The 24907-nt window shown below is 35.2% G+C and overlaps 1 protein-coding gene across 20 annotated transcripts in view; it reads right to left on the minus strand.

Annotated features, from left to right (window-relative positions):
• Positions 1 to 24907, minus strand: part of ptpn13 (protein tyrosine phosphatase non-receptor type 13) — a 183746-nt gene that overhangs the window by 114964 nt on the left and 43875 nt on the right. For 19 of the 20 annotated variants that reach the window (XM_073934787.1, XM_068215907.2, XM_068215904.2 and 16 more), the window contains exons 2-6: positions 24114 to 24233; positions 11240 to 11415; positions 7856 to 7921; positions 6482 to 6667; positions 153 to 246 (exon numbers count right to left, since the gene is read on the minus strand). In XM_073934787.1, the coding sequence (XP_073790888.1) occupies positions 153 to 246; positions 6482 to 6667; positions 7856 to 7921; positions 11240 to 11415; positions 24114 to 24233 (642 nt within the window). The remainder of the gene's footprint in view (positions 1 to 152; positions 247 to 6481; positions 6668 to 7855; positions 7922 to 11239; positions 11416 to 24113; positions 24234 to 24907) is intronic. The other variant, NM_001089543.2, reaches the window with a different exon arrangement.

Genomic DNA, 24907 nt, shown 5'->3' on the forward strand with positions numbered 1-24907 from the left:
GTTTAAATGTGTCCGTGTAAGAAAAAAAATAAACATAAAAAGCAAATGCAAACAAGATTAATAGTTTAGAGATGAAATGCAGAAAACACGAGCTTTACTTTTCCTAATAGATGCCTTGTCTTACATCTCGATTGTGTGCACATGTGCATTACCTGAAGGAAGCCCTTTTCCTCGAAGTCTCTCGCGGATTTCTTTGCTTCTTTCTGGAATTGACTCCCTTTCTGTCTGGGAAAGCAGCCCATCCAGCTAAACACACACAAAGACAAAAATAATAATAATTAAAAAAAAAATCTATATCACTTGTATCCATTACTTGCCTGAAAAAGACAACATTTGAATTGTTTTGCAAAGAAATAAATGCATTTGTATGGTCATGATGTATTAAATAGAAAAATTATGAAGTAGGTTGCAAAGTATTTACATTTCAAATAAACGCTGTTCTTTAGAGTAAATTTTTCATCGATTTAGAATAATTTAAGTATGAAGGCATTTTGGTGGATTACAATTTGTTCTTGAAAATGTTTATAAGTAGGGGTGTCAAAATTAATTGTTTCTTCGGTGCACCGCGATGCAGACGCGGACAATAAGGTATCGGTTCAGTAATAATCATAACCAGTTATTATGTACTGACGTCATTTTTCTCCTATGCGCTCTGTCGCGAGGGAGTTGAGCGCGAGTATTTACAACACTCAGCCAACTCAGGGCCGGCCCGTGGCATAGGCACCATAGGCAAATGCTAAGGGTGCTGCATATCCAGGGGGGCGCCAGAAATGAACGCGCTTCAGTTGGTTTTGTTTTCAAAATTCCTGACACACATTCAGTTATAGACGGCAATAACTCAAAAACCTCTTACCCTAAAAAGATCTAAAGTGTGTTTCCTACAAAAAGACAAAGCTGGTTATGTTTCACAGCTGTCTTTTTATTTTTTTCGCTCGATATTACGAGCACTGCTCCGTTTAAGCCCTCGCAATATTTGTTTAGCCGGGAGAGCTGGCGCTGAGAGGAGCTCTCAGCAAGGGACCGTCGGAAAAGTGCTTATTTTTTTTTCCGTTTTTCTGCTCCGCTCAGCGCGAGCTCTACCTGTTGCGAGGGCGTAAGTGTGCGTGCGTGTGTGTTTGTTTCTTTGGTGCTGTCTATGTTTGTGTATGTGTTTGAATGAGAGACAGTGTTGTACTGTGTGTTTATACAGACAGCTTGTTATAGCCTCCCCCTGAAATATAACACTGTATTGGAAAGCATCGTCAATGCACCGTGATGCACCGAGATATCGAATTGAACCGAACCGAAGGCATGATAATCGTAACCGAAGCGAACCATGAGACCAGTATAGGTTCTCACCTCTATTTATAAGTGAGCCACAACTAACATTTAAAAATAAATGAAAACAGAAATGGGTCTCACTTTATATTAAAGGGTCACCAAACACCAAAACACATTTGTGAGCTGTTGACAGTCATATGTGTCCCACGCTGCTAAAAACACTATTAGGACATAAATAATTCATAAAAAAGTGAAAACTGGTTGTTTTTGTGTCATTTTGAGCAAATTCATTCTTCTGGTTTAAAACTATTTTTTGAAGCTGCGTCACGCCAATTAGATCCTTTCATGTATTTCAGCATGCTGTCTGTACCTGCAAGTGCATCGTGACGTATCTAAGTGTGCAGCATTAATTCATGAGAAAGACTTGCTTCAAACCTATCAGCACGCTCTTTTGTGTATGCGGTGCAATTCTTGTTACAGATGTGTACTTTTTTAGTGTTGTTACCAATGTCCTGTTACACATTTAAACATACACATACTATTCATTGTGTTGTTATATGTGTAGTTACACCAGTATTAAGCAAGTAAATACTATGTTCCAGTGTGTACATACACTGTAGTTACATACTTCTTACACATCTAGTTACCATGTAAGTTCACAGATAAAAGCAACAATATAAAGTGGGACCCAGAAAAGTAACCATTTATAATCTTCATTGTTAAAAATTGTAGGTTCCACACAATTCCTTTATGTTGTCCTAACACAAATTTGTTAAGTTAACTTAACTCTTTTTACAAATTGAAGTGGATTGAACCCTCAAGAATTGTGTTGATTCAGCTCAATTTAAATAAATAAAACTAAAAACTTTTATTATTTTTTAAAGTCTAATAATTGCATAATAATATTTACTGTATTTATCATCAATTAAATGCAACCTTGTGGAGTGTTAAAAACTTTCAAAACATTGTAAATTCCCAAATTTCTACGGTAAAATCCCAAACTTTTAACCAGCACTTTTAATTATTCATTCATTTTCTTGTCGACTTAGTCCCTTTATTAATCCGGGGTCGCAACAGCGGAATGAACCGCTAACTTTTCCAGCAAATTTTTACGCAGCGGATGCCCACTGGTTTTACTAAAAAAATAATTATTTTTTCTAAATAAGCCACTGAAAGTCAACTGAAACAAACAAAAAGTAATAATAAGATTAATTAAAAATAAAGGAAAATGTCCACTGGTTTAACATTATGCATTATAATATCTGGTTTTATTATAATATATCAAATATTATATTTAACATACAATGCTCATTCATTATTTACATTATTATTATTATTATTATTATTATTATTATTATTATTATTATTATTACATGGTTTCCACTACATTCATTCTTCCATGGCAGAAGAATGAAAAATTTATCCCGCCACGGCTACATTACAGCTTTCTATTCCAAATATTCAGTCGTGTTTTTTTTAATAGCGGGTGATAATCCCACTAAAACGTATTAAAAAGTAAGTGAGTTATAACAGCGCAGACTTTTCTGTAACCGTAGCAGTGCTGTGAGCCTTTTTTTTTAACCTCTAAGGTTCGGGCTGACTGACTGACTGACCGATGGACCGGCCGGCCGGCTGGCTGACAGGTGCATGATGCGTGAGGCCAGCAAACCAGACATATAGCTGTTTAACTTTACTTCAGGGCGCATTAATACGACTCTGTAGGTCTATTTGAGACATTCATAAATATGAATGTCTAGCAAATCTAATAAATGCTGGAGACATTGTTACATAAACACACTAAACCACACTTCAGCAGCGTTTATCTGAGAGCGCACAAAAAGATCTGCGCTTGAGCAGTGTATATTTGAGGGGGCAGGCAAGAAGTTTTGTGCACGAGCAGAGGAAATCGGCGCGCAAGCAAAGAGATTCGCATGCTCATAGGCTATTACATAAATGCAATCTCAACTTGTTATACTGTGCTCACAACATTTGTCACTGAAATAACGCCAAGTAGTTGGTAGATCTGTGTAAAAAAGGCCTGCCGCCACAGCTGGAAAAAATCCTAAAGGAAACACTTTATTATTATTATTATTATTATTTATTTTTGATGACTGGAAATAAATACAAGACAACAAAAAAAAAACTTTGAGAACATTATAAAGGAAAAATTGATTCACTGGGCTTAAAGACACTTCTTCATTGTTGCTAAAATCATATTTTGAATAATTTTAAACTCTAAATTAGGGTTGCTGGAGAAAGCAGAAACAAACATGCTGGAAGACATGAAGAGAAAAAAACTCAAGAGGTTTGCTTACAAGTGAAAAAAAAAAACATCCATGCACTCAGAGGATTAATCAACACTGATATGAAGATGTCATCCCTACTGGACCACTCCACATTTACCTCCCCAGTGTGGGAAAAAAAATTATACACAGAGCAGAAAAAAAGAGCAGAAATGCAGCAGGTCCTGTCTATATGCTCTTTTTGTATTGCTATGCAATTAAACTACTGAGGATCATGAAGCTAAAGAACAGGATGTGACATCAAACACAAGAAAAAAAGCACAGGAAAGACTGTTAAATACCTTTTTAAAAGAAAGCCGCTTTATAGGGCTGGACTGTGCAGGCAACTCCATTAATAGGAACAATATGTTCACACACACACACACTGTTAAGGTAGTGCTTGAATGGCAAATCTTTATTTAAATTACAATTACGAAATATGCTCACAATTATGTGTATATGTTTCATATGACTTGTGAATACAATGAAAAAATACTGTGTAAAACAGTAAAATACTGTGTTGATAAAGGTATTACAACAGTAAACAACAACTACACTAAAAAAAAAAAAAAAAAGATTTCTATGGGCTTTTTTAAACAAAAAATAAATAAATTAAATAATGTTCAACCTAATTAGCTTTTTTTATTTTTTTTATTTAGCCCAAACTGTATAAATTGTTTGTAACCACTTACATTAAAAAATGAGTAAGTCGATTCATTCGCTTTTTTTCTGCTTAGTCCCTTTATTAATCTGGAGCCGCCACAGCGGAATGAACCGCCAACTTATCCTGCATCCATGTGTAACCCCTGCCGGCTCTACGCCACCCAACCTGCTCCGAGCTGGTTTCGAACCGGCAACCTTCCGCATGGGAGTCGGGTGCTCTACCAAGGAGGCTAAAGACCATGGCCTCTAGCGTCTGTCACTAGAGCACCTTTTAGAGGTCAGAGGAGTGAGGTTTACCTGCACAGCACACACTAGCTGGCCTCCGTTACACATACACACTCATTCACACACATACATTACGGACAATTTAGCTTACCCAATTCCCTTATACCAAATATCTTTGGACTTGTGAGGGAAACCACAGCACCCGGAGGAAGCCACGCAAACATGGGGAGAATATGCAAATTTCAAACAGAAATGCCCACTGACGCAGCTGGGGCTCGAACCACTGACCTTCTTGCTGTGAGGCGATTGTGCTACCCACTGAGCCACCTTGCTGCCCATTGTAAATCCAATGAATCCTGTTTGTCAGTGTACTTTCTGATTTTCTCTTATGAGTTACTTTGTCCAAATGAATCAATTAAAACAAGACTCAGCTTTTAATCAAAATACTGGTGTGCTAATAAAATCTTCTTTACAATTGAAAAAAAAAAAAAAAAAACTATATGTACAACTTGTAACTGAACTACTCTCATTTACTACTTGATTAATAAATCAATTTAGAAAAAGATTCAAACTTTTCTAACTCGTACAGGTAGGTTTAAATAATTTTAAATGTCCTTTAAAGTGCTTTGAAATGTGCATTTTATTCAAAATTTGAAGCAATCTAAGTATGACACAGTGGCTCAGTGTTTAGCACTGTCACCTCACAGCAAGAAGGTAGCTGGTTTGAGTCCTGGCTGGGCCACTTGGCATTTCTGTGTGCAATTTGCATGTTCTCCCCGTGTTCGTGTCGGTTGCCTTCGAGAGCTCCACTTTTCACCAAAGTCCAAAGACATGCGCTATAGGTGAATTGAATAAACTAAATTGGCCTTAGTGTATGAGTGTGCATGAGTCTGTATGAGAGTTTTTCCAATACTGGGTTGCAGCTGCAAGGGCATTCACTGTGTAAAGCATATGCTGGATTAGTTGGAGGTTTATTCAGCTGTGAGGAACCCTAATGAATAAAGGGACTAAGCCGAAGGAAAATGAATGAATAAATTAATGAATGAATGAATGAATAAATGAATGAATAAATGAATGAATAAATGAATGAATGAATCTAAACTAGCTCCTCCCGGCCAATAGTGTTTTGTTTTTAATCGCAAGCTGAAATAAATGCAGGGTTTTCATCCATTAATGCTAACACAAGTCAATTAAGTTAACTTAACAAATTTAAATGGATTGAATATAAAACAATTAAGTTGTCCCAAAAAAATCTTAAGAATTTAGTTTTCAGCTCATTTTAAATAATTAGTTTGAACAAGTAGTACAAAAATCTTCAAGAGCTCAAGCACATCAAATGACAAGCAAAAGAGAAGTGTCATGAAAAAGGGGCGGGACTTATCATATACTAGAGAGCATTTGATTGGTCAGAAAATATGATGAGAAAGAAAAGGTTGTAGCGATTGGGCGGGGCCGAGAGCTGAGGGAACGGGATGAGGCCGGTGCTTGAGTGATAATGTGAAGCACCTGTGTCGAGTCCTACGGAGGAGCTCTGGATTATAAAAAGAAGAGAGGCAGCAGCAGAAAGTGAGAGAGGATCAGGCCTGGACGTTTTATGTTTTGCTTTTGTTTTCAGTTTGATGTCTGTTTGTTTTATTTTCCTATTAAAAAGTATTAAAAAGTTTGTCGTTTCTCCGCCTCCTTCTTCCTGATGGCCATATGACTGATGGCCATTGATCCATTTAGGTTAAAGTGACAAACTGCAAGCTTTAGATGTTTAAATCAAGTTTATATCTTCTAAATGTGAATTTTGTCACAATTTTGGAGCACACAATCTTATAGATATCCTTAAGACTAACATTTAAAAAAAAACTGATTTTAATTTTACAGGTCCTTTAAACTGTTGAAACTCCCAGAATAAACATACTGATACTACTAAAAAATCCTATTTGTTCTATGTTCTATGTGTGCTTTATGAACCGAGACTCATTAACTCAAGATTCAAGATATCAAGATTAACTTGTTGAAAGAAAACTAAAACAAGTATGTGGGTTAAAAACATATATAAATACCTGAGAAAGACTTCCAAGAACGAGCCTCACAAGCCTCCTGACGTATGAAAAGGAAGGGTCACAGTTGGAGGTTCGGATGTGAGCGCTGCAGGTGTCCAGAACCGAGCGAACGGACAGTCGAGTGAGTGTGGAATCATCACACATGTTGAGCAGAACACTGTTCAGGTGTTCTCCTAGTTCCATTGGCTAAAAAACACATGAAGATGTTGGTTAAACAGACACTACAAAAAAAAAATCATAATTTAACCAAACCAACAATGCAATGATCCAATCTATAAAAATAAAAATCTGATAAGGGGTTTCCTCTCATTTTAAATCACTACAGATAGTTCAGAATGTGATAAAGTAAATAAATACTTTGTTGATGGACTCATTTATTATTATTTTTGTAGAATCAGGCAATTTACTGTAAAAAAAAAAATTGCTTAATCATTATTTCCCTAGCGCTTTTACAATATAGGTTGTCAAAAGAGCTTAACATAGAAGTTCTAGTACATTGAAACTGCTTCAGTCCAGTTTTCATGGATTTCAAAAATTTCAAACAAATTCTCACTGAAAATTACAATTGCATTCAGTGATAAAAAATCTAATTTATTTGATTTTAACTTATCTATATCACTCCGTTTCAATAATAAATTAAAGAGGTGATAAACTACCTCAGTATTTTATTTTTGTACAGTTCCCTGCGGTCTAATTAAAATGCTATTAAGATTATTCCAATCAAAAGCATCACCATTTTTGGATTCCTCGTCAGAACGCTCTGTTTGAATGGGCGTGGCCAATTTTTGACTCCAAAGTAAACGCCCACTGCTCTGATTGGCTAACTGTTTTGCTTATAAATAGGGCCTAACAATCTTATATGAAGGCGGAGCTTATTCCCCCTATTACATCATAGAGTAAAACATACCAGAACTTGTGGTTGTGTCAGCCTGCCTTCAATATAAGCTGTTTTTAAAGGAACCACAAAGTTTTGAGTATTGAAATTTAAAGGAGATTTTTATAATACTATGAGCTCAAATAACCAAAAGAAAATTTTGCTTTCTCAGTTCATGAGCCCTTTAAGGCCGAATACCAGCTCTACCTTTACCCACTGGCCCTTAAGTAGAGATAAAAAAATATTCCCCTAAGAAATGGGACATCACTACTTTATTTTTTTTCAATTCAACACTGTTTGTTTTCAGCTCAAAAGCATATGACCCTCTGGGTTACCTGTTATGACTAAGATCATGTTGCAAAAATTTTGAAGCACTTACATGTACCCCATATACCTTCAAGCAAAAGAGAATTGGAATGAAAGAGAGGGCTAAAGTGTAAAATTGGACCCTAGTAAAGCTTATTCATAAACATTAAACAGTCAATGTCTTGAGACCTCACCTGGCTCTGTGGAATCTCGTAGTCTGCACCCCAAAACAATGTCATGCCAAGCGAATACATGTGCATCTACAAAATAAAAAAAAGTAAACATATATTATGATGATTGTTGCACATTATTGCATGTAATGTTGCAGTCCTCATTTTAAGCATTTCCAGTTTGTGCGGTCAGCATTTGCGAGCATTTTTCAGGTTTAAAATAGTAAAAATGACAATGACCTCATCATTTATTGTCCCACATGTTGTTTTCAACCTTTATAAGTTTCTTTCTTCTATTTAATACAAAAGACTTTAGTTTGAAGAATACTGGTTGCTGTCAATCCATTGAAATATACTTAACAGGTATTTTTTATAAATGGAGCTTTTTCCCCCAAATTCGCTTTAAAAAATAAATCTCTGTCTACATGAAAATGCAAAAACGCAACGCGGTGCATGTTAACGAGCACATCAAACTAACAAGTGCCGATAAAAGCCTATTATGCTGAGTTCACAACAAATAAGGAATTAAGTATTTGCATGAGTACATTGCGCACAAGTGAGAAATTTGGTGCGAACGGAAATGTAATATGCAATGCGTTTCCCGCAAATGTGCGAAATTTGCCTCAATTGCATCTTCTGTGTTTGGTGTGATCCCAATCATGCACAGAGAGCACGCTTATGTCATGAGGCAAAAACTGTGGCTGTAGGGTCCACATGACCACACAGTACCCAGAGTTTCAGAAAATCTTTGCCTTTGTCAGAGTTTAGAAAGTTTTGGCTTCAGTTACCTAAAAAACTGTGTTTATTTAAGGTTTGAAGCTCATTTAACGGGACGGTTCACCCAAAAAAATGAAATTGTCATAATTTACTCATCCTCCAATTGTTTTATTTTAGTGCGGACAAACAGCTAAACAGAGTAGAAAAAACCCTGAAAATTGACATGTTCTTGTGGTCAGGGCTTCAATGGGTGCCAGTTACCATCATTCTTCAAAATTGATATAAATTGTATGTTTTGTAATGAATATGAGGATATGGTTTCAGTGTTCGAAATGGGAAAATGAACTTTTTGGCTTTACTATCTTTCCTAATCAAGAAAAAAATTGTTTTTAATAATTTTCTTAAATTGTTAAAACAATTTCACATTTATGAATGTAAATTGACTAACAAGAAACCCAATTTTAAGGTATTGGTGACTGAAATATGCTTCTATATTGCCAGTATCAGAGACTCTCTAATCTAGAAAGTCTGCATATTTGTTAGCTGCACATCAATGATAAGAATCTCCTGTTCCCTCACATCTCAAAGGTGATCTATTAGATTAAGTCTGGTGACTGTGGAGGCCATTTGAGTACAGTGAACTCATTGTCATGTTCTTTATGACATGACGCTGTATCCTACTAAAAGTAGCCACCAGAAGAGATGGGGTACACTGTGGTTATAAAGGCATGGACATGGTCAGCAACAATACTGAGTTAGGCCATTCTCCTCTGACCTCTGGCATCAACAAGGCATTTTTGCCCACAGAACTGCCGCTCACCGAATATTCTCTCTTTTTCCATTCTTTGTAAACCCTAGAGATGGTCGTGCGTGAAAATCCCAGTAGATCAGCAGTTTCTAAATTACTCATACCAGCCTGTCTGGAACCAAAAACCATGCCACGTTCAAAGTCACTTAAATCACCTTTCTTCCCCTATCTAGTGGTCGGTTTGAACTAGGGTTGTAACGGTATGAATTTTTCACGGTATGATAATCGTCTAAAACAATACCACGGTTTGACGGTTTCGCGGTATACGGTATGTTACAAATGTTACAAAATAATAGAACAGTGAAGCAAATTTGACTTTTTCCAAATAATATATTTTTAGTTACTATAAACAACACCACTTACAATGAACAAATAAAAATAAGAAAATAATAAATAATGTGTCAAAGTCCAAATAAAGTCCAAATAAACATGGTGCAAATCCTCAGTAAAAAATAGATATAAATATTTACTATACTATAAATAGTTACATAACGAAACTAGATTCAATATGGAACATGCTTAGGTTTTATGTGCCAGCATGGATATGGTTGTCTATCGATATGGATTTGGATATGGTTGTCTGCAATGCAGACAAACAGCTGCATCTTCATTTGCGTCTTTTGAAAACAGCAAGAGCAGCAGTTCGTCTTTGCTGTGTCACTGTTTTGTCATGTTTCTGTGCTGCTGTGCATGCAAAAGTACTTAGTATGAGAATTATTTCATGCAAAACTTTTTTTTTTGCGTTTTATTTAGCCGCGCATAAATGTATGCCTTTCTCTCATTCCGTGTTGTTCAAAACGCTTGGTCCACAAACAAAAGCGAAACCTATGCTTATTGGTTGTGATATAGCGAGTTTGAACCAATCTGGGCATGGAGGAGGGACAATGCATCAATGTATCATGTCTGATTTGTCCGGAGACATAGTGACGAGCGTTTCTTTGTCAAATCAGCGTTGTCAAATGTTGATGACGTAACCGCACTGATTCCGGAGCCTCTGAGTCCGCGAATGTTATGTGATACAGCACTGGAAAGCTGAGATTCTCTTCTTTATGCCAATCTTTGAATTGTATGAATCGGATCAGCGGATCAAAAGTTATTAAACATTTAAGAGCAATACTTATTTTTAGCTGCTGGGCGGCTGTCTCGGTCTTTAAGGGTTAAAACCGTTGATATGCAATTGTTCATGGTATGATAATCGTGCACGTTCAAATCGTGGTAAACCGTCAAACCGGTATATTGTTACAACCCTAGTTTGAACTGCAGCAGATCGTCTTGACCATGTCTACATGCCTAAATGGATTGAGTTGCTGCCAAGTGATTAGCTGACTATAAATTTGCGTTAACAAGCAGTTGGGCAGGTGTATCTAATAAAGTGGCCAGTGAGTGTATGTACATTTTGTATATTCGTATTTTATTTAAACTTTCCCACTGACATGTATACTTTAGTATTCTAAGATGTTATATGCTGTGCTTTAAATATCAAAGAAAAAAAACATTCTTTAAAATATCTTCTTTTGTGTTTAACAGACAAAAACTAACTCTAATCGTCTTTTCTGGGTGAGACGTCCCTTTAAATGAGCTTCAAACTTTGCATAAAGCACATCTGCATAGTTTTGTGTTCTTCCCCGTCTAGTTCTACTGTCTGCTGTCTCTCCAGCTAAAGAACAGCTCTGGGAACAGATTATCCGAGAGTGTGCCAGAGAATGCAAAAGACTTTTCTGCAAATGATCATGCCTCGCCTCAGCGCTGGTCTATCAGTCTCTCTCTAGGAAGTCATGTTTACACAAAAGCGTATACCATCAAAACATTGTAAGAGCTCAAATGTTTCTGCATATATGTTTTGGGGATATAAAAGGAAATCAACAAAATTTTGAAAATCACACCTTTTCCATGTCAGAAAGCGAGGATAGGTTGAGGCCGTCCAGCACCTCTGGAGGAGTGAAAGCGCGCAGGTCTTTCTGTGTGACATTCTCATCAGTGAAAGAGATGTTTCCGGAAGGCATGAGAAGCAGCGACCACGGAGAGATGATAAAACCCAACGCTGTCGGATCCGCTGAACCTGAGGGGAATCAAACATGAAGAATATCAGAACAATCAAGACCACAAACTGAATTATTAAAAAAAGCATGGACAGAAACGTTGTTCAGATAAAAACACAATTGGGATGGATGGACGGAATTATATTCAAAGACATATCAGATTGATTATGCAGATGGCAGAATGAACAATAGACAAACAGACAGAACAATAGACAACAAAACCACAGAACGGCGGAATGACAAATAGAACATAAAAAACAGTTGAAATATATAGCAGATAGACAGGTCTGCTCTAACAATTGACATATAGAATGATATGAGTGACTGTCAGTCTTAAATCAGTATCTGTTCTATTGATCCTTTAACTTTGAATATCACTCCCAAGCTGCATTCCGCAGGTTCCTAGTGCCTGCCCCATGAGAAATGTATTTTTGGGCTGCTGTTTTATGGCCCATTTCCACTGAGTGGTACGGTATGGTACGCTTTTATGGCCGTTTCCACTGTCAAAAAGCGTACCGAACCGTACTGTATCACTTTTTCGTCACCCTTTCGAAAGGGTACCAAACTGAGAAAGGGTACCAAAAGATGGAGCTACACGCGCAGCTGAACGCTGATTGGTTACAGAGATATGTCACGATCTCGTGGAGCTAGACAGAATGAAAACAAAGGAACCACCATGTTCTAATACACAACCGAGACATTACAAGCAAATCCTATATGCATATAATAACGAGACATGTATGACCCGGGCTCAAACAAATCTTGTCATTGTCTTGATGAACAGCCACAAAGCCGAGAAGAACAAAATCTGCCGTGTCCTGTTGTTGTTTGGCGAGGCAGTCTGAAAGTGCAGGCGTTTTTTCGCTTTCTCCAGGGAGATCGCGATCGCGTCTATATTTGAAATAATGAACTTCTTGAGCTGATGATAATAACGTGTGCGTGATTATTAAAGTGTCTCCGTCATATGATCCATTCAGAAAGAAAAGGACAAATGCGAGAGTGAAGCGCGAAAAAAAGGAGAAGCCCAACAAAACACAGGAGCAAATTGTTTCAGCAACCTGAATCATAAACAAACTGCCATGTTTATCATCACCTTTTGGACTATTATGAACTCGGAATGACAGAATTACTCTCTAACAGAAGCTACATGTGCCGGTGAAGATACAGACACAGATAAGAGGTTTCCAGGGCTATGTTGTGTGTTGTTTTTGAACTCAAATAAGGACTTAATGTATGCTGTGTGTAGTTAATCTGTAATTGGTAACATATTGGAGACTGTAAGGGTCTGTATGTGTTCATATATGTTGCATTTCTTTTGTTTATTTATTTTATATAACAAACTGCACCAAGAAGGAAAACGAACTCCAGTGGGGTTCAACTGAACTAATTAAAGGAGGTATGAAAACACCCAAAGTTTACTTATATAACCCTTTTTGTTGATTTTTTCAAATAACTTCCTATTAAAATATCATTACAATGAAATAAAATGACTCATTTACTTGCAGAACGACAGGTAGCCAAGCATAATAGATCTGCTGAAAAGAAAGATAGACTGACTAAAGATAGACGGAAAGAAAACAAACCAAAAAATAATTATGAGGTTGCTTTTTATGAAGTTGCTTTGGCAGTGCTTTCCTAACCTGTCTAGCTTTGGCTTTGTAAAGTGTCACAAACTCCATTGTGTACAAAGAATTTGTAAGATACTTTGAGTCGTGAGTTCTTAAGCATGGGAAAGTTACCAGACAAGTTAAGGGAGATTATGGCCTTGGCCTAAGAACATTTCCTCGACACGAGTTCAGCACGATCCCACTGTTTCCGCACGTTTCAGGAGATTTGCTGGTAGAGAGCAAATTCTTTTCAACTGGACTAAGACGTGTAATAAAGAGCTACATTATTCTGTGAATGAGGGCAATTTCCTTGAAATATGAGGCTCTTGGGATCTCTCAAAAAGATGATTCTGTATGACAGTACATTTTTCTTTTCTGATGTTTTTTTCCACACTTCTTTTGTGCTGCGGTTGCAAAACAATAGAGCCTTTGCAGATCAGAACAGAGCCCTGCGGTTATCCTTGGAACAGCTGTAGAGAAACGATTCATCTACTACATATGAAGATTCAGTGGAAATGTGGAATTGCTTTTTAGAAATGTGGTTGTATTTTTACATGCCATATAAAGCCCAAAACCTAAAAGGATGTATAAATAAAAAACTTTTCATTTTAATTTTTTTGCTTTTTAGAAATGTAGTTGTTTTTTTACATGTCACATAAAGCCCAAGATCTCCCAAAATACTTTTTATTTTTATTTTTAATTAATCAAGGATAAATTAAATTGGTTAAATGTGACAATAAAGGCAATGTGAATGTAAAAAGACACCATTTCTATTACAACTTTATAGAAAAAATGCATCACAAAAACATTAAGCAATTGTTTGTTTTTTGTTTGTTTTTTGTAAATATTAATAATATTTAACATTGTTTCAGAGCACTAAATCCACAACCAAGAAAGATTTCTGAAGGACTAATAACAAAAATCCAGCTTTACTTCATACAAATGAACTACGTTTAAAATTATATTAAACATAGATAAAAAAGGTTTTTAAATCGCAATAATAATCATTTTTAGCATGTTTAATCAATATTTTAACCATCAATTTTAAACACAAAGCAAAATAACAGACAGTGCCAATTTTTAATAATGACAAAGAAAATTAAATAATAGTAATAATAATAAGCTAATAAATAAAAAAATTATAAATTAATTAAAGTGATAATAATAATAATAATAATAATAATAATAATAATAATAATAATAATAATAATAATAGGTAAATACATAAAAATATAAATGTATTAATTAATTAAAAACAAAGTGATATATTAATAATAGTTATAATAATAATAATAATAATAAGTAAATAAGTAAATAAATAAATAAATATTAATTAATTAATTAAAAACAAAGTGCTACATAGGATAATAAAATAAGAAGAAAATAAATAGATTAATTAATAAATTAATCAATTGATTAAAAACAAAGTGATAAAAAACCATAATAATAATAACAATAATAAACAAATAAAAATAAATAGATAAATGTTTAAAAAACAAAGTGATAATAATAATAAAAATTAATTATGACATCTTTAATGTTTTTTTTACATAAAAATGCAGACTAAGCAAGCTTAAGTAACGCATTTAAAACAAACTAATTAATAAATAAAAAATCTAAAAAGTAATGCATTTTTTTAACCATTTACATCACTAGCTCAAATAAGCTGTTTTGCAGTCTATAATAATAGCATGCTTAAGATTAGGGGTGTGTTCAAACAAACATATTAACATCATGAATATAAAAAAAAAAAAAAAAAAAAAATATATATATATATATATATATATATATATATATATATATACATATTATTATTATTATTATTAAATGTCAGAAATAGGACAAGAAATTTAAGCAGCAATGTTATAAAAACGCTGGAATTCCCAAAGTAAACACACGTTTCCTGTGGAAACTGTCTGACCACGGTTGGACCTCATTGTGAAAGTCTAGCTGAGCATACTCTTGTTTCGCCTGAGGCACAGAAGCTAATCCAGCATCTTTATTAAAAACACTCTACTCATCGACCAACACAAACAGCATCTTTCTTAGACAGAATCTCTTTCTTAGAGATTTAACACAACAAATTCAAAATGAAAGCAAGAAATCTTAGCTTAATAAAATTAAAATAAGGTTGAGCTGTTAATGTGAGAATGGGAAATATGTCAGAAGGGCTCAGCTCTGATAAGGTTTAATCAGTTCTACCAAAGACTAGACTGGTCAACCTATGAAATACACAAACTCAATGAGGTCACCACCAAAAATAGCATCACAAAGTATCCTTAGAAAAGAGAAGAACATGAATATAAATACTGCCCCACACACACCACACTGTAAACAAACACGTTGTACCACTGTATATAGAAGAATTACATTAAATAAAGTGATAATACAGAATCAAATGCGCAGCTTATTGACTTGGGTGTGTGTTTATTTAGTCAGTATCAGTTTTGTTTATTTTAGATGCATAAGATTACTGTGTACGAACAACCAACCCAATGACCTAAATATTCATTTTCAAGTACAGGAAGTGGAGGCATCTTTACTTGCATTATTCGTATCAGTTGCTAAAAAACATTGAAGACACACTTCACTTTTTCGAAAATAGGCTTATTTTACAACTCCCCTAAAGTTAAACTTTTGAGTTGTACCATTTTTTAATCCAATTAGCCGATCTCTGGGTCTGACGCAAGCACTTTTAGCTTAGCATAGATCACTAAATCAGATTGGACCATTAGCATCAAGCTCGAAAATGACCAAGAGTTTTGTAATATCTGTGTAATATCATTGTACCTGCTGCAGCCATGATACAGCAGCAATGTTCCTTGGTTATTACGTCAGAATAAGAATATTGCTCTTAGCCACATTGGTGTAGAAAAAATAATAATAATAATTTCTGTCAATCTCAGTACACAATGTACCTACCCAATTATCAAGCTATAAATTAGAAAATTATTGAATGTCTTGGTCATTTTTAAGCGAGATGCTAACAGTCTTATCCGATACAATAATCTATGCCCACTAAGCTAAAATGTGCTCCCGCTAGACAAAAAGATCAGCTAAATGGATACAAAAATAGTAAAAAGCAATTGTTTAACTTAAGGGAGGTTGTAAAATTTTTAAAAAACAAATTGGAGTGTTTAGGCATAAAATGATAACCGGTTTCAAGTTTTACCACAGTTTGAAAAATCACAAGATGCTAATGGTCTAATCCGATACAATGATCTATGCTAAGATAAGTTAAAAGTGCTCCTGCTAGACTAGAAGATGGGCTGAATGGATTAAAAAAATTGGTAAAACACAACTTTTTTAACTCTAGAGAAGTTGAAAAATTAGACTATTTTTAACAAAAAAGAGGAGTGTTCCAGTAAAAATGTGATGTTAAAGCTGTATGTCTATTAGGCATAAAATGATAACCGGTTTCAAGTTTTACCGCAGTTTGAAAAAGTCACAAGATGCTAATGGTCTAATTCGATACAATGATCTATGCTAAGATAAGCTAAAAGTGCTCCCACTAGACAAGAAGATCAGCTGAATGGATTCAAAAATAGTATGAGCTATTGAGGGCTATGTGATCGCGCGAAGGCTGCAGCAGTCCATAAGCGCCAAACCATACGCTTGTGCTTGACGCAGAAGTATTAACAGTATCTCCAGCAGCAAAGGATCATCCACACCAAAAGCTACTACTCAGCAAACATTTAAAAAACAAATCACTTATGCATCTACATCCAAGCATGTTATAGACCTCAACTTTATATCCAAAGAAAAGAAAGATAGCGGAAAGGGCGGAGCTATCGGGCGCACATGTTGGATAACTTTATTTATTTTGGATGGTGAAAGCAAAATTCTCCTACGAGAGCAATTATAGCGCCTCCCGATGGTGAATGCAGTTACACTCACGGCAGCTATTATTTGATAATTCGGTCGTTTATTTCACTGATTTGGTAACCATCAAACATCATTAGGGAAACGGTTTGAATTTCCTCTTAGTAAAAAAACAGTGAGTGTACCATTTGGGACGACACTACACATATATACCATACTGTTGAGTGTGTAAGTGCATAAGTACATAGTGCATGAGTGCATGAGTGCATAGTGTACCATTTGGGATGCAGATAATGTTTTATTTTTAATTATTTAGCCTGACATGCGACTATTTCAAAATATTATAAATGCTTATTAAAATAAAATATATTGTGTTCAACATGGAAAAAAGTAGTTTTTTACCCAGACATATCAAAAGAACGTATTTTAGAGTACACTAAAATGGAATCATCTTTATCAAATGAAATAAGTGTAGTTTAAGTCAAAATTGACTGAAAGTTAATTCTACTCTTAAACTCAGTGTTAAAGGTAATGAGTTAATAGTTAATTTATTACCTCATTACAATGGGTTTTACTCAAATGTGCTCAAATTGCTTTGTTAACTCAAACGAATTAAGTTCACAGTACTCCTATAGATGAGTTTTACTCAACTGCTTTGTAGCATACGGTTTCCTCAAATGGTTTGAGTTGCCTTAACTTATTGAGTTTTACAGTACTCAGTTGGTTTTAGTTGTCTACATTTGGGTTTTACTGTGCTCAAATTGCTTCTTTTACTCAAATAGTTTAAGTTTACAGTACTCATTAGGATTAGTATTATAACTTAAATGGTTTTGTTGCAATCGATTTCCTCAAATGGTTTGAGTTACCTTAGCTTATTGGGTTTTACAGTGTAGTAACCCCAATGGCCTGATACTGTGAAGCTTTTTTTTTTGCTATTATCCGAGGTTAACATAACATCAGAATCTTACACCGGCCCATGTTACATGTCTACATACTTAATTGAAATTGCTTTATTATGCACTACATGTGGCTAGGTAATTTAATATGCAACAAACATATCATATGCAGCCCACATGAAAACAATAAATCTAAGAAAATAAATAAGAACTGCAATTTTTTGTAACTGTACTACAAACATTCACCCTTTACTATGAAAAAAAAAACATAAGCTGCCTATCTCTGCTGAACTGCAATAGAAGAATGTTTGTAGGATAAATAAAACAAGCATCACCTTCAAATTAGAACAGCATGACATAAAAAGCAAGCTCAGGGCTTCTACATCAAAGACCTCTGGGTTTACAAATAAATTAGACAACTTGCTGACTTGCTCAAATCCCGTCCCATGACTCTCGTCCAGGGCCCAGAAATTTCTGCAAACTTTGTCAATCTTTGCCAGCAAGTTTTCACCCCAGAGCTACTCAAGGCCAGATAACAAGCTACTGTGAGACAAACGCATGCCAAAGAAACAACATCATCTTTCTCATCATCATCGCCCTCCTTGACCCTTGACACAAGCCCTTACGTTTTAGCGTCGATTAAGTTGCTTGGGAAAAATATAATGAATTGCTCATTACATAATTAAAATCTTTTTAAAGGTATTTTGTAATTACTAAGTTAGACAAGTAATTTAATTACTCAATAAGGAATTTAATTACTTGACTCAATACTAGTTCATCTCTGTAAATCTCAACAGACAATAGAAATCAATGTCTTTTAATTATTTAAATCAAACACTGACTTTTAACTTAAAAAAAAAAAACTATTTAGATAGTAAACAGTACACATATCAAAACATGACATATTTCAATGAATTCAAAAGCCTAAATAAATAGGGGAAAATCATAGAAACATGAATCACAAAATATAGAAAAAGGATATTCTTTTACAGTATACACTGTAAACCCTATGAGCCTGGTGAATAAAAAAGGGGTTAAAGTCTGTCTGGGATGCTGTCAGAATAAGAATTGTCCCCTTGATTGTGAGAAACACTCCAGATCTGTGTGCAGGAATGGCAACAGATATCAGTGGAGAGAAGCTGGCATCATCTCAATGGCTGATAACTGGCCACCAAACCGCTCTTTAGGAAAGCGGGATTTTGGGGGACAATAAAGAAGCTTTTGTTCACAGCGGTGACACACAACGCTGCTCATTCTGAGACACAGAGGACAGACGCAAGGCTGAGTAAGCCTTCTCATAAATTTCACCCAAGTGTTACTCTTCCTTCCAGAGACGATAAACAGCAGATAGAAAGCTTTTCTGCACAGGCACGCTGCTTTGAATCAGACTGATAGCTGCTATTTTTGGCCTGACAGCTTTTGTGGAGGTCACAGATTTATTGTAATCTCTCTTAAACAGGTGTGATTTGGCTAAAGACAATGTTAAACGCGAACTGCACTGGCTGAAAGAAAAAAGAATAATGTTGAGTTTACTGATAACATTGCGACTGAGGTTTAGTAATGGGGGCAAATGTGGCCCCTGTGATGTATTACACATGTAAATACAGGACTCATTACAGATGAGCACACCCCTCGCAGACCTCGCTTTTAAATTAAAAATTTCTATAGGATACTTTGCAATAAGTCAGTCAGTACAAAAGCCAAAACTGGAACTAACCAATCTTGAAATCACAATCCATATCATATCAAATCAAATCATATATAAAACATTTTTATTTAATGCCATGTCAGCAACAAAGGCTATTTTCATGGTAAAAACATTTTATAAATAACTGCACAATTAAAAACCACAAACAAATGTGCACATTAAAGATGAGTACGCCTCATGTACGAAGACTTGCGATGAACTCATTCTAAAATATTGCGTATGCACAAAACTGTAAATGTGCATACGCAGTAAAAAATTCAGATGTATGAAACACTGCGTACATCGAATCCCACTCATATTCTCTTTGTACATCTGACTTAACGTGAAACTGAGCACACGTGCATGAGCGCATGACCTGCCTCCTTTCCCATATGTGCTAATGACTCTACTTTGACTTTACTTCAAACTTTGAGCAGACTGTGTATTGGAGGTGTGCCTATCGGATGTAGACTAGAGAAACGCGGTGTTATTTGCAAGTTTGTCCTCCGGAATTAATAACAAAAGAAAAAAATAGAGTGGGAGAGTTTAGCTGACGCGGTAACGCAGCGGGGTCTCGTTGGACACCTCGTTGGAATGGGCTAATAAAGTGATGGTTGAGCAAATTTCAGCAGCGCGAGTGACGTAGCTCGTAAAGCACATGGCAATATGTATATATAAATATATAAATGAATGCATAAAGTAGATAAAATTAGATTTTTGACGTTTATACATGATAAAAATTCTAAAAATTTTTCCTAGAGTTCATTTCATAAAAAATGTCATTAAAACCAGTGGAGTGGAGTCTTCAACTTTCAAGTTTTAAAAAGCCATGGGTTAATCTTATATGTCCAATATGAGATCTGGTAAAAAAAAAAAAAAAATCACGATCAAAAAGAGTCTTAAAATGTATCAAAAATTCGTTCAAATTTTCATGTTATATTTCATACAATTTAATATTCTTCCATGTACCCTACTACTTTAAAATGTAAACACTTATTAAAGGGCTGAAAATCAGAACAAAAATTAGTACAGCCAAATTAATACACTGTAGGAAAATAAGAAATAAATGTTTAATTGAATAAATGTTTTAGTTTGTAATTTCTTTTAGCTAATTGAAACTTCAACAGATTATCTTTCTATTCCTAAAGATGTTAGGAGTGAATTATTTTATTGAATATAATGTTTAATATATACTGTAATACATAATATGATTTATTAATTAAATTACTTTAATGAATATGACTGTTTAATAAAAACTATAAAACAAATGAATGAATCATTCAAGACAGAGCCATCACAATTATTGACTTTTGCAATTTTCCCCAAAACAAAACTATACGAGTTACACATTTTGTGTATTCTACACACTTTGGTTGACCTCAGACAAGCTGCTTAGCCAGAATCAGTATTGTATAAAAATAAAAAAACACTATAGAAAAAAGGTGACAGCTTCTAGGCTCAAAGAGTTTTAGCACAACGCTTTGCATAAGTGTTCTGAACATGTGATATTTGTCTGTGCAGATTGCATTTTAGTTTAGCTATGTAATAGTGTAGAGTTACCATGAATAATACTAACTTGATTTTTCGTGCAAGGTTTGACCAAAGGCTGATTTATACTTGTGGTCCAGAGCAGCAGGTTGCATAGCCCTCGCCATGGCTGACGCTGAAGCGCACCTCTCAAAAAATGTACCTAAACGTCGCAACGACAAAAGCACAAGCTCTGTGATTGGTTGGCTTGGTAGCAGTGACAAATGTGGGTGGTGCTGAGAGGCAAGAGCCCAATGGAGAGATTGTTTCCAAATGTCAAGGACCATGAAGGAGCACTAGATGGAAACTTTTGTTTTGCGTTTATCTTATAATTGAAATTGTTGCACTTCTGCTGGTTCCTGCTCGATACAGAGAAACATAAAAACCTATTGCCAGCTAGCATTTCCGAAGTGTTATAACAAAGCAACACAAACAGCATGCAGAAGTATAAATGCACAGCTACGCGCAAGGCATGTGCCATGGGTCAAGCCGATCACTCGACACAGAAGTATAAATCAGCCTTAACACAGTTAATTTTTTCAGTTTTCAAGGTTAACGCATGGAATTCTATTGAATAGATAATGGATCACTTCTGAAATGTCACCGCGGCTCACTTTAAACAAGCCGTAACAACAAGTTTCACAATCTTGATAAAAGGAAAGAATTACTAAAAATATTTAGTTTAAAGAAAACTGAAACACTACAGGTGACCAAACCAGAGAAACCAGGCGAACAAGGAAAAATTTAGACAGAGAGAGCGTGAAAAGAATTACAGAAACAGAAGAGGAATGGAAACATGGAGACAAGGAATGTAATGAAATGAAAAAAAAAATTTATAAATCACAATCACAATAAAAGACAACAAAAAAATGCTAGAATGGCAAGGCACTACAGGTTTGGAGAGAACAAGGTCAGATTTTCAGCATATTCAAAATAAAGCAACATTCTCCGCATGTTACTTGGCAACAGAAACTACCGGGTTCAGGAGAGGTCATAGATAATCATTTCTGCAGACTTCATGCGGTACAAATACCTTGACTCACAATAGAGAATATCCCAAGCTAGTGTTTCTTTAGATGCTGATAAACTTCCGGTGACCAGTTATGTTGACTTTTTTTCATTATATATGGTTCCTTTTACAGCATCGATGTTGTAATGAAATTAAAATGCAATCAGTTAAATAGACTTTGGCATTCATTTAGTTGCTCAAGTGTAAAACGAGACAAAAAGCCGTTACTTACACATGCCAAATCAATCAGCAGGCTAACGCAGAAGCTCCATTTAATATACTGGGGTAAAATAAATGCTCATTTTATAAAGACATGATTGGAAAAAATGTAATTTAATGCAGTGCTTCTCGTACAATCTAAGACCCACTGTATATCGGATATCACTCCGCCAGTGGAGATCACTGATTTAAAAAGAAACTAGACCTTAAATGCGCCGATTTTACAATAGCATACAGTTCACCGGAATCGCATAACCAAGGTTACTGGCAAATTAAAAGTCCTTTAGCATACTTCGACATATACCCTATAAATTTTAATGGCACACATGCTCATTTTGTAAAAAATAAGTATAGTTACACATTAGGAGCTCTGTATGTGTTAGGGTTGTCGCAATACTATTAATTCATTTTACGATACCATATCAGCTGAAGTATCACGATACCAAGTAGGACTGTGATACTGTAATTCATAACTTAAATTATGAAAAAAAACTGTCACAAACACTATATTGTATGTTATAATACGCCTACTTGAATTTAGTTCATAATTCCCTTATTACTGAAAAAAGTATTATTTGCACGTCACTTAACCTAAAATGTATTTGCTCTTTTTGTTTATTTGGTAGATAACTGACCAACAAAAAATACTTTAAAATAAAGATACAAATTATACCAAACGAAATTTGTTACAAAAAGAGCATGTCCAACGAGATGAGGCTATATGAAGTGCTCAAAAATTATTTCAATGTTTCCTGCTGCTATTTTGGATTTTTCATCTATTGTTTTCTTTTTTGTCTAATCAGGTAACAATCCAAAGTAATTGAAAATTTCATTCGGTTTTTTTAAAGAGATTTCCGTGGTTGTTGTAGCTACTAAATCATATTTAGAGGAACACAAATGAAACGATTGAGATGTACGTTCAAACTGAAGCGTTAGAAAATGTGCAAAAAGCCACCATAAAAGGCGCATATTCTACACAGTTTTGCAACCTTAAAGGACTCCACAGACTATTAAATTAAAATGGCTTATTGTTGCACAAACGTGTGAGCATTTTAGTGACTTTTTCACATACAACATTACCTTTTGTAGATTGAGCATTAATGACGAAACTACCATTTACAAAATACAGTGGCACTGCCAGTATTTTGGAGCCATAGCATTGCGATACTACCATAGTACCGGTAAACCGAGCAACCCTTGTATTCATTTTAAAAGACAATTTTGGATGCCTGGTATTTTCAACACATTTACCTACACTGTCAGAAATATTTTATTAATTTAGTTCTCATATTTTGTGATTCACAAGGAATTTCCATTTATTTACAGTTGTGAATTGCTTCATGGGAGCTTGATCTATGCCGTGTCGACTTTCGATCTTAAAAAAAATTTTATATATATATATATATATATATATATATATATATTTGAAATAATATATGGAGAAATAAAAATGTAAAATAACAGAAAATGTACTGGCAGTTTATTACAAGGTTTTATAGCATAATATACAACACCATCCCAGACAATAGATGACTTTAAACTATTAAAAACGTTAATAAAAATCACTTGTTTTGATCTTTTCAAGGTTAAAAGTTGTTGGAAGAAGGATCAAGCCCCCATAATGCAACACAAAATCATATATAAATGTGGAAACATAAAAACATTAATCACAAAACATGAAAAACTGCCAATCTGGATATTTTTTACAGCATAACCTTGCATCTTGCACCATAAACCAAGGAAGCCAGATTGTCAAAAACTCAGCATATTTTGTTCAGATTGCCGAACGCTTTGGACTCATTTTTATCAACAAATGTTCTGTTGTGCTCCAGAGATATCAGACTGCAATCCAAGGTTTCTGACAATCTCTGCCATCCCACGGCCTCGAGATCTAAGCCAGTGTGTCTGGATAGAGCTGTGGGAGTTATTCTGAGGCGGGATGGTGGTTTACCTCGGCGGAGTAGCTCGTGCAGGCTCTCTGCGCTCTGGTTCAGGACGGCCCAGACCTCCTCCTCCTGAAGCGGCCCTCCTCGCACCTCCAGCGCCTCAGCCAGAGACACATGCATGCTTCCTGTGGGTAAAAAAAAAATAATTAAATGCATGAGCATCAATCGTATATAGGGCTGTACGATAAATCGATAGTGCAACCTGTGAAGTTGAAATAGTCACATCAGAGGATCTGCAATGTCTAGTTGGAATTATAATTCACCAGAATACACAATTCAGAACACATGCAAAGTTTAACCATAATAAAATGAAAGATGTTTTAAGGCCTGTGCAAGATTTCAAGTGAATTTAAACCACAAGGAATTATACAATTTGTAGTTTAAACAAAGATTAATTGTACTTAAATATTTAAAGATTGAAGACTACAGTTAACATTTGAAGATCAAAAATGTTTAGTAAAACTGTTTTTAGGTGCGTTCACACCAGACGTTTGTGAAGCGTCAAACACAAGAGATTTACATGTTAAGTCAATGCAAAGATGTGAATAGACATCCTGCGGTGCGAATGAAGGGCACGGATTAAACATTGTGTGCGTTTGATGTGCTTAACGTGTGACACATTTAACTAAAGCTGCACAATGTATCAGAAATGTATTGTTATCGCGATAATAGTGCAGAGTGTGCTGTACGCATGGGTTGTAGGGTTGTCGCGATACTGGAATTTGGAACCAATCAGTACTGAAATTTAAAAACGTCAATTTCCCACGAACATTTGAGCGCTGTTGAGCGCGTTCTTAAG

The sequence above is a fragment of the Danio rerio genome, chromosome 21, assembly GCF_049306965.1.
Source record: "Danio rerio strain Tuebingen ecotype United States chromosome 21, GRCz12tu, whole genome shotgun sequence".
Classification (NCBI taxonomy): domain Eukaryota; kingdom Metazoa; phylum Chordata; class Actinopteri; order Cypriniformes; family Danionidae; genus Danio; species Danio rerio.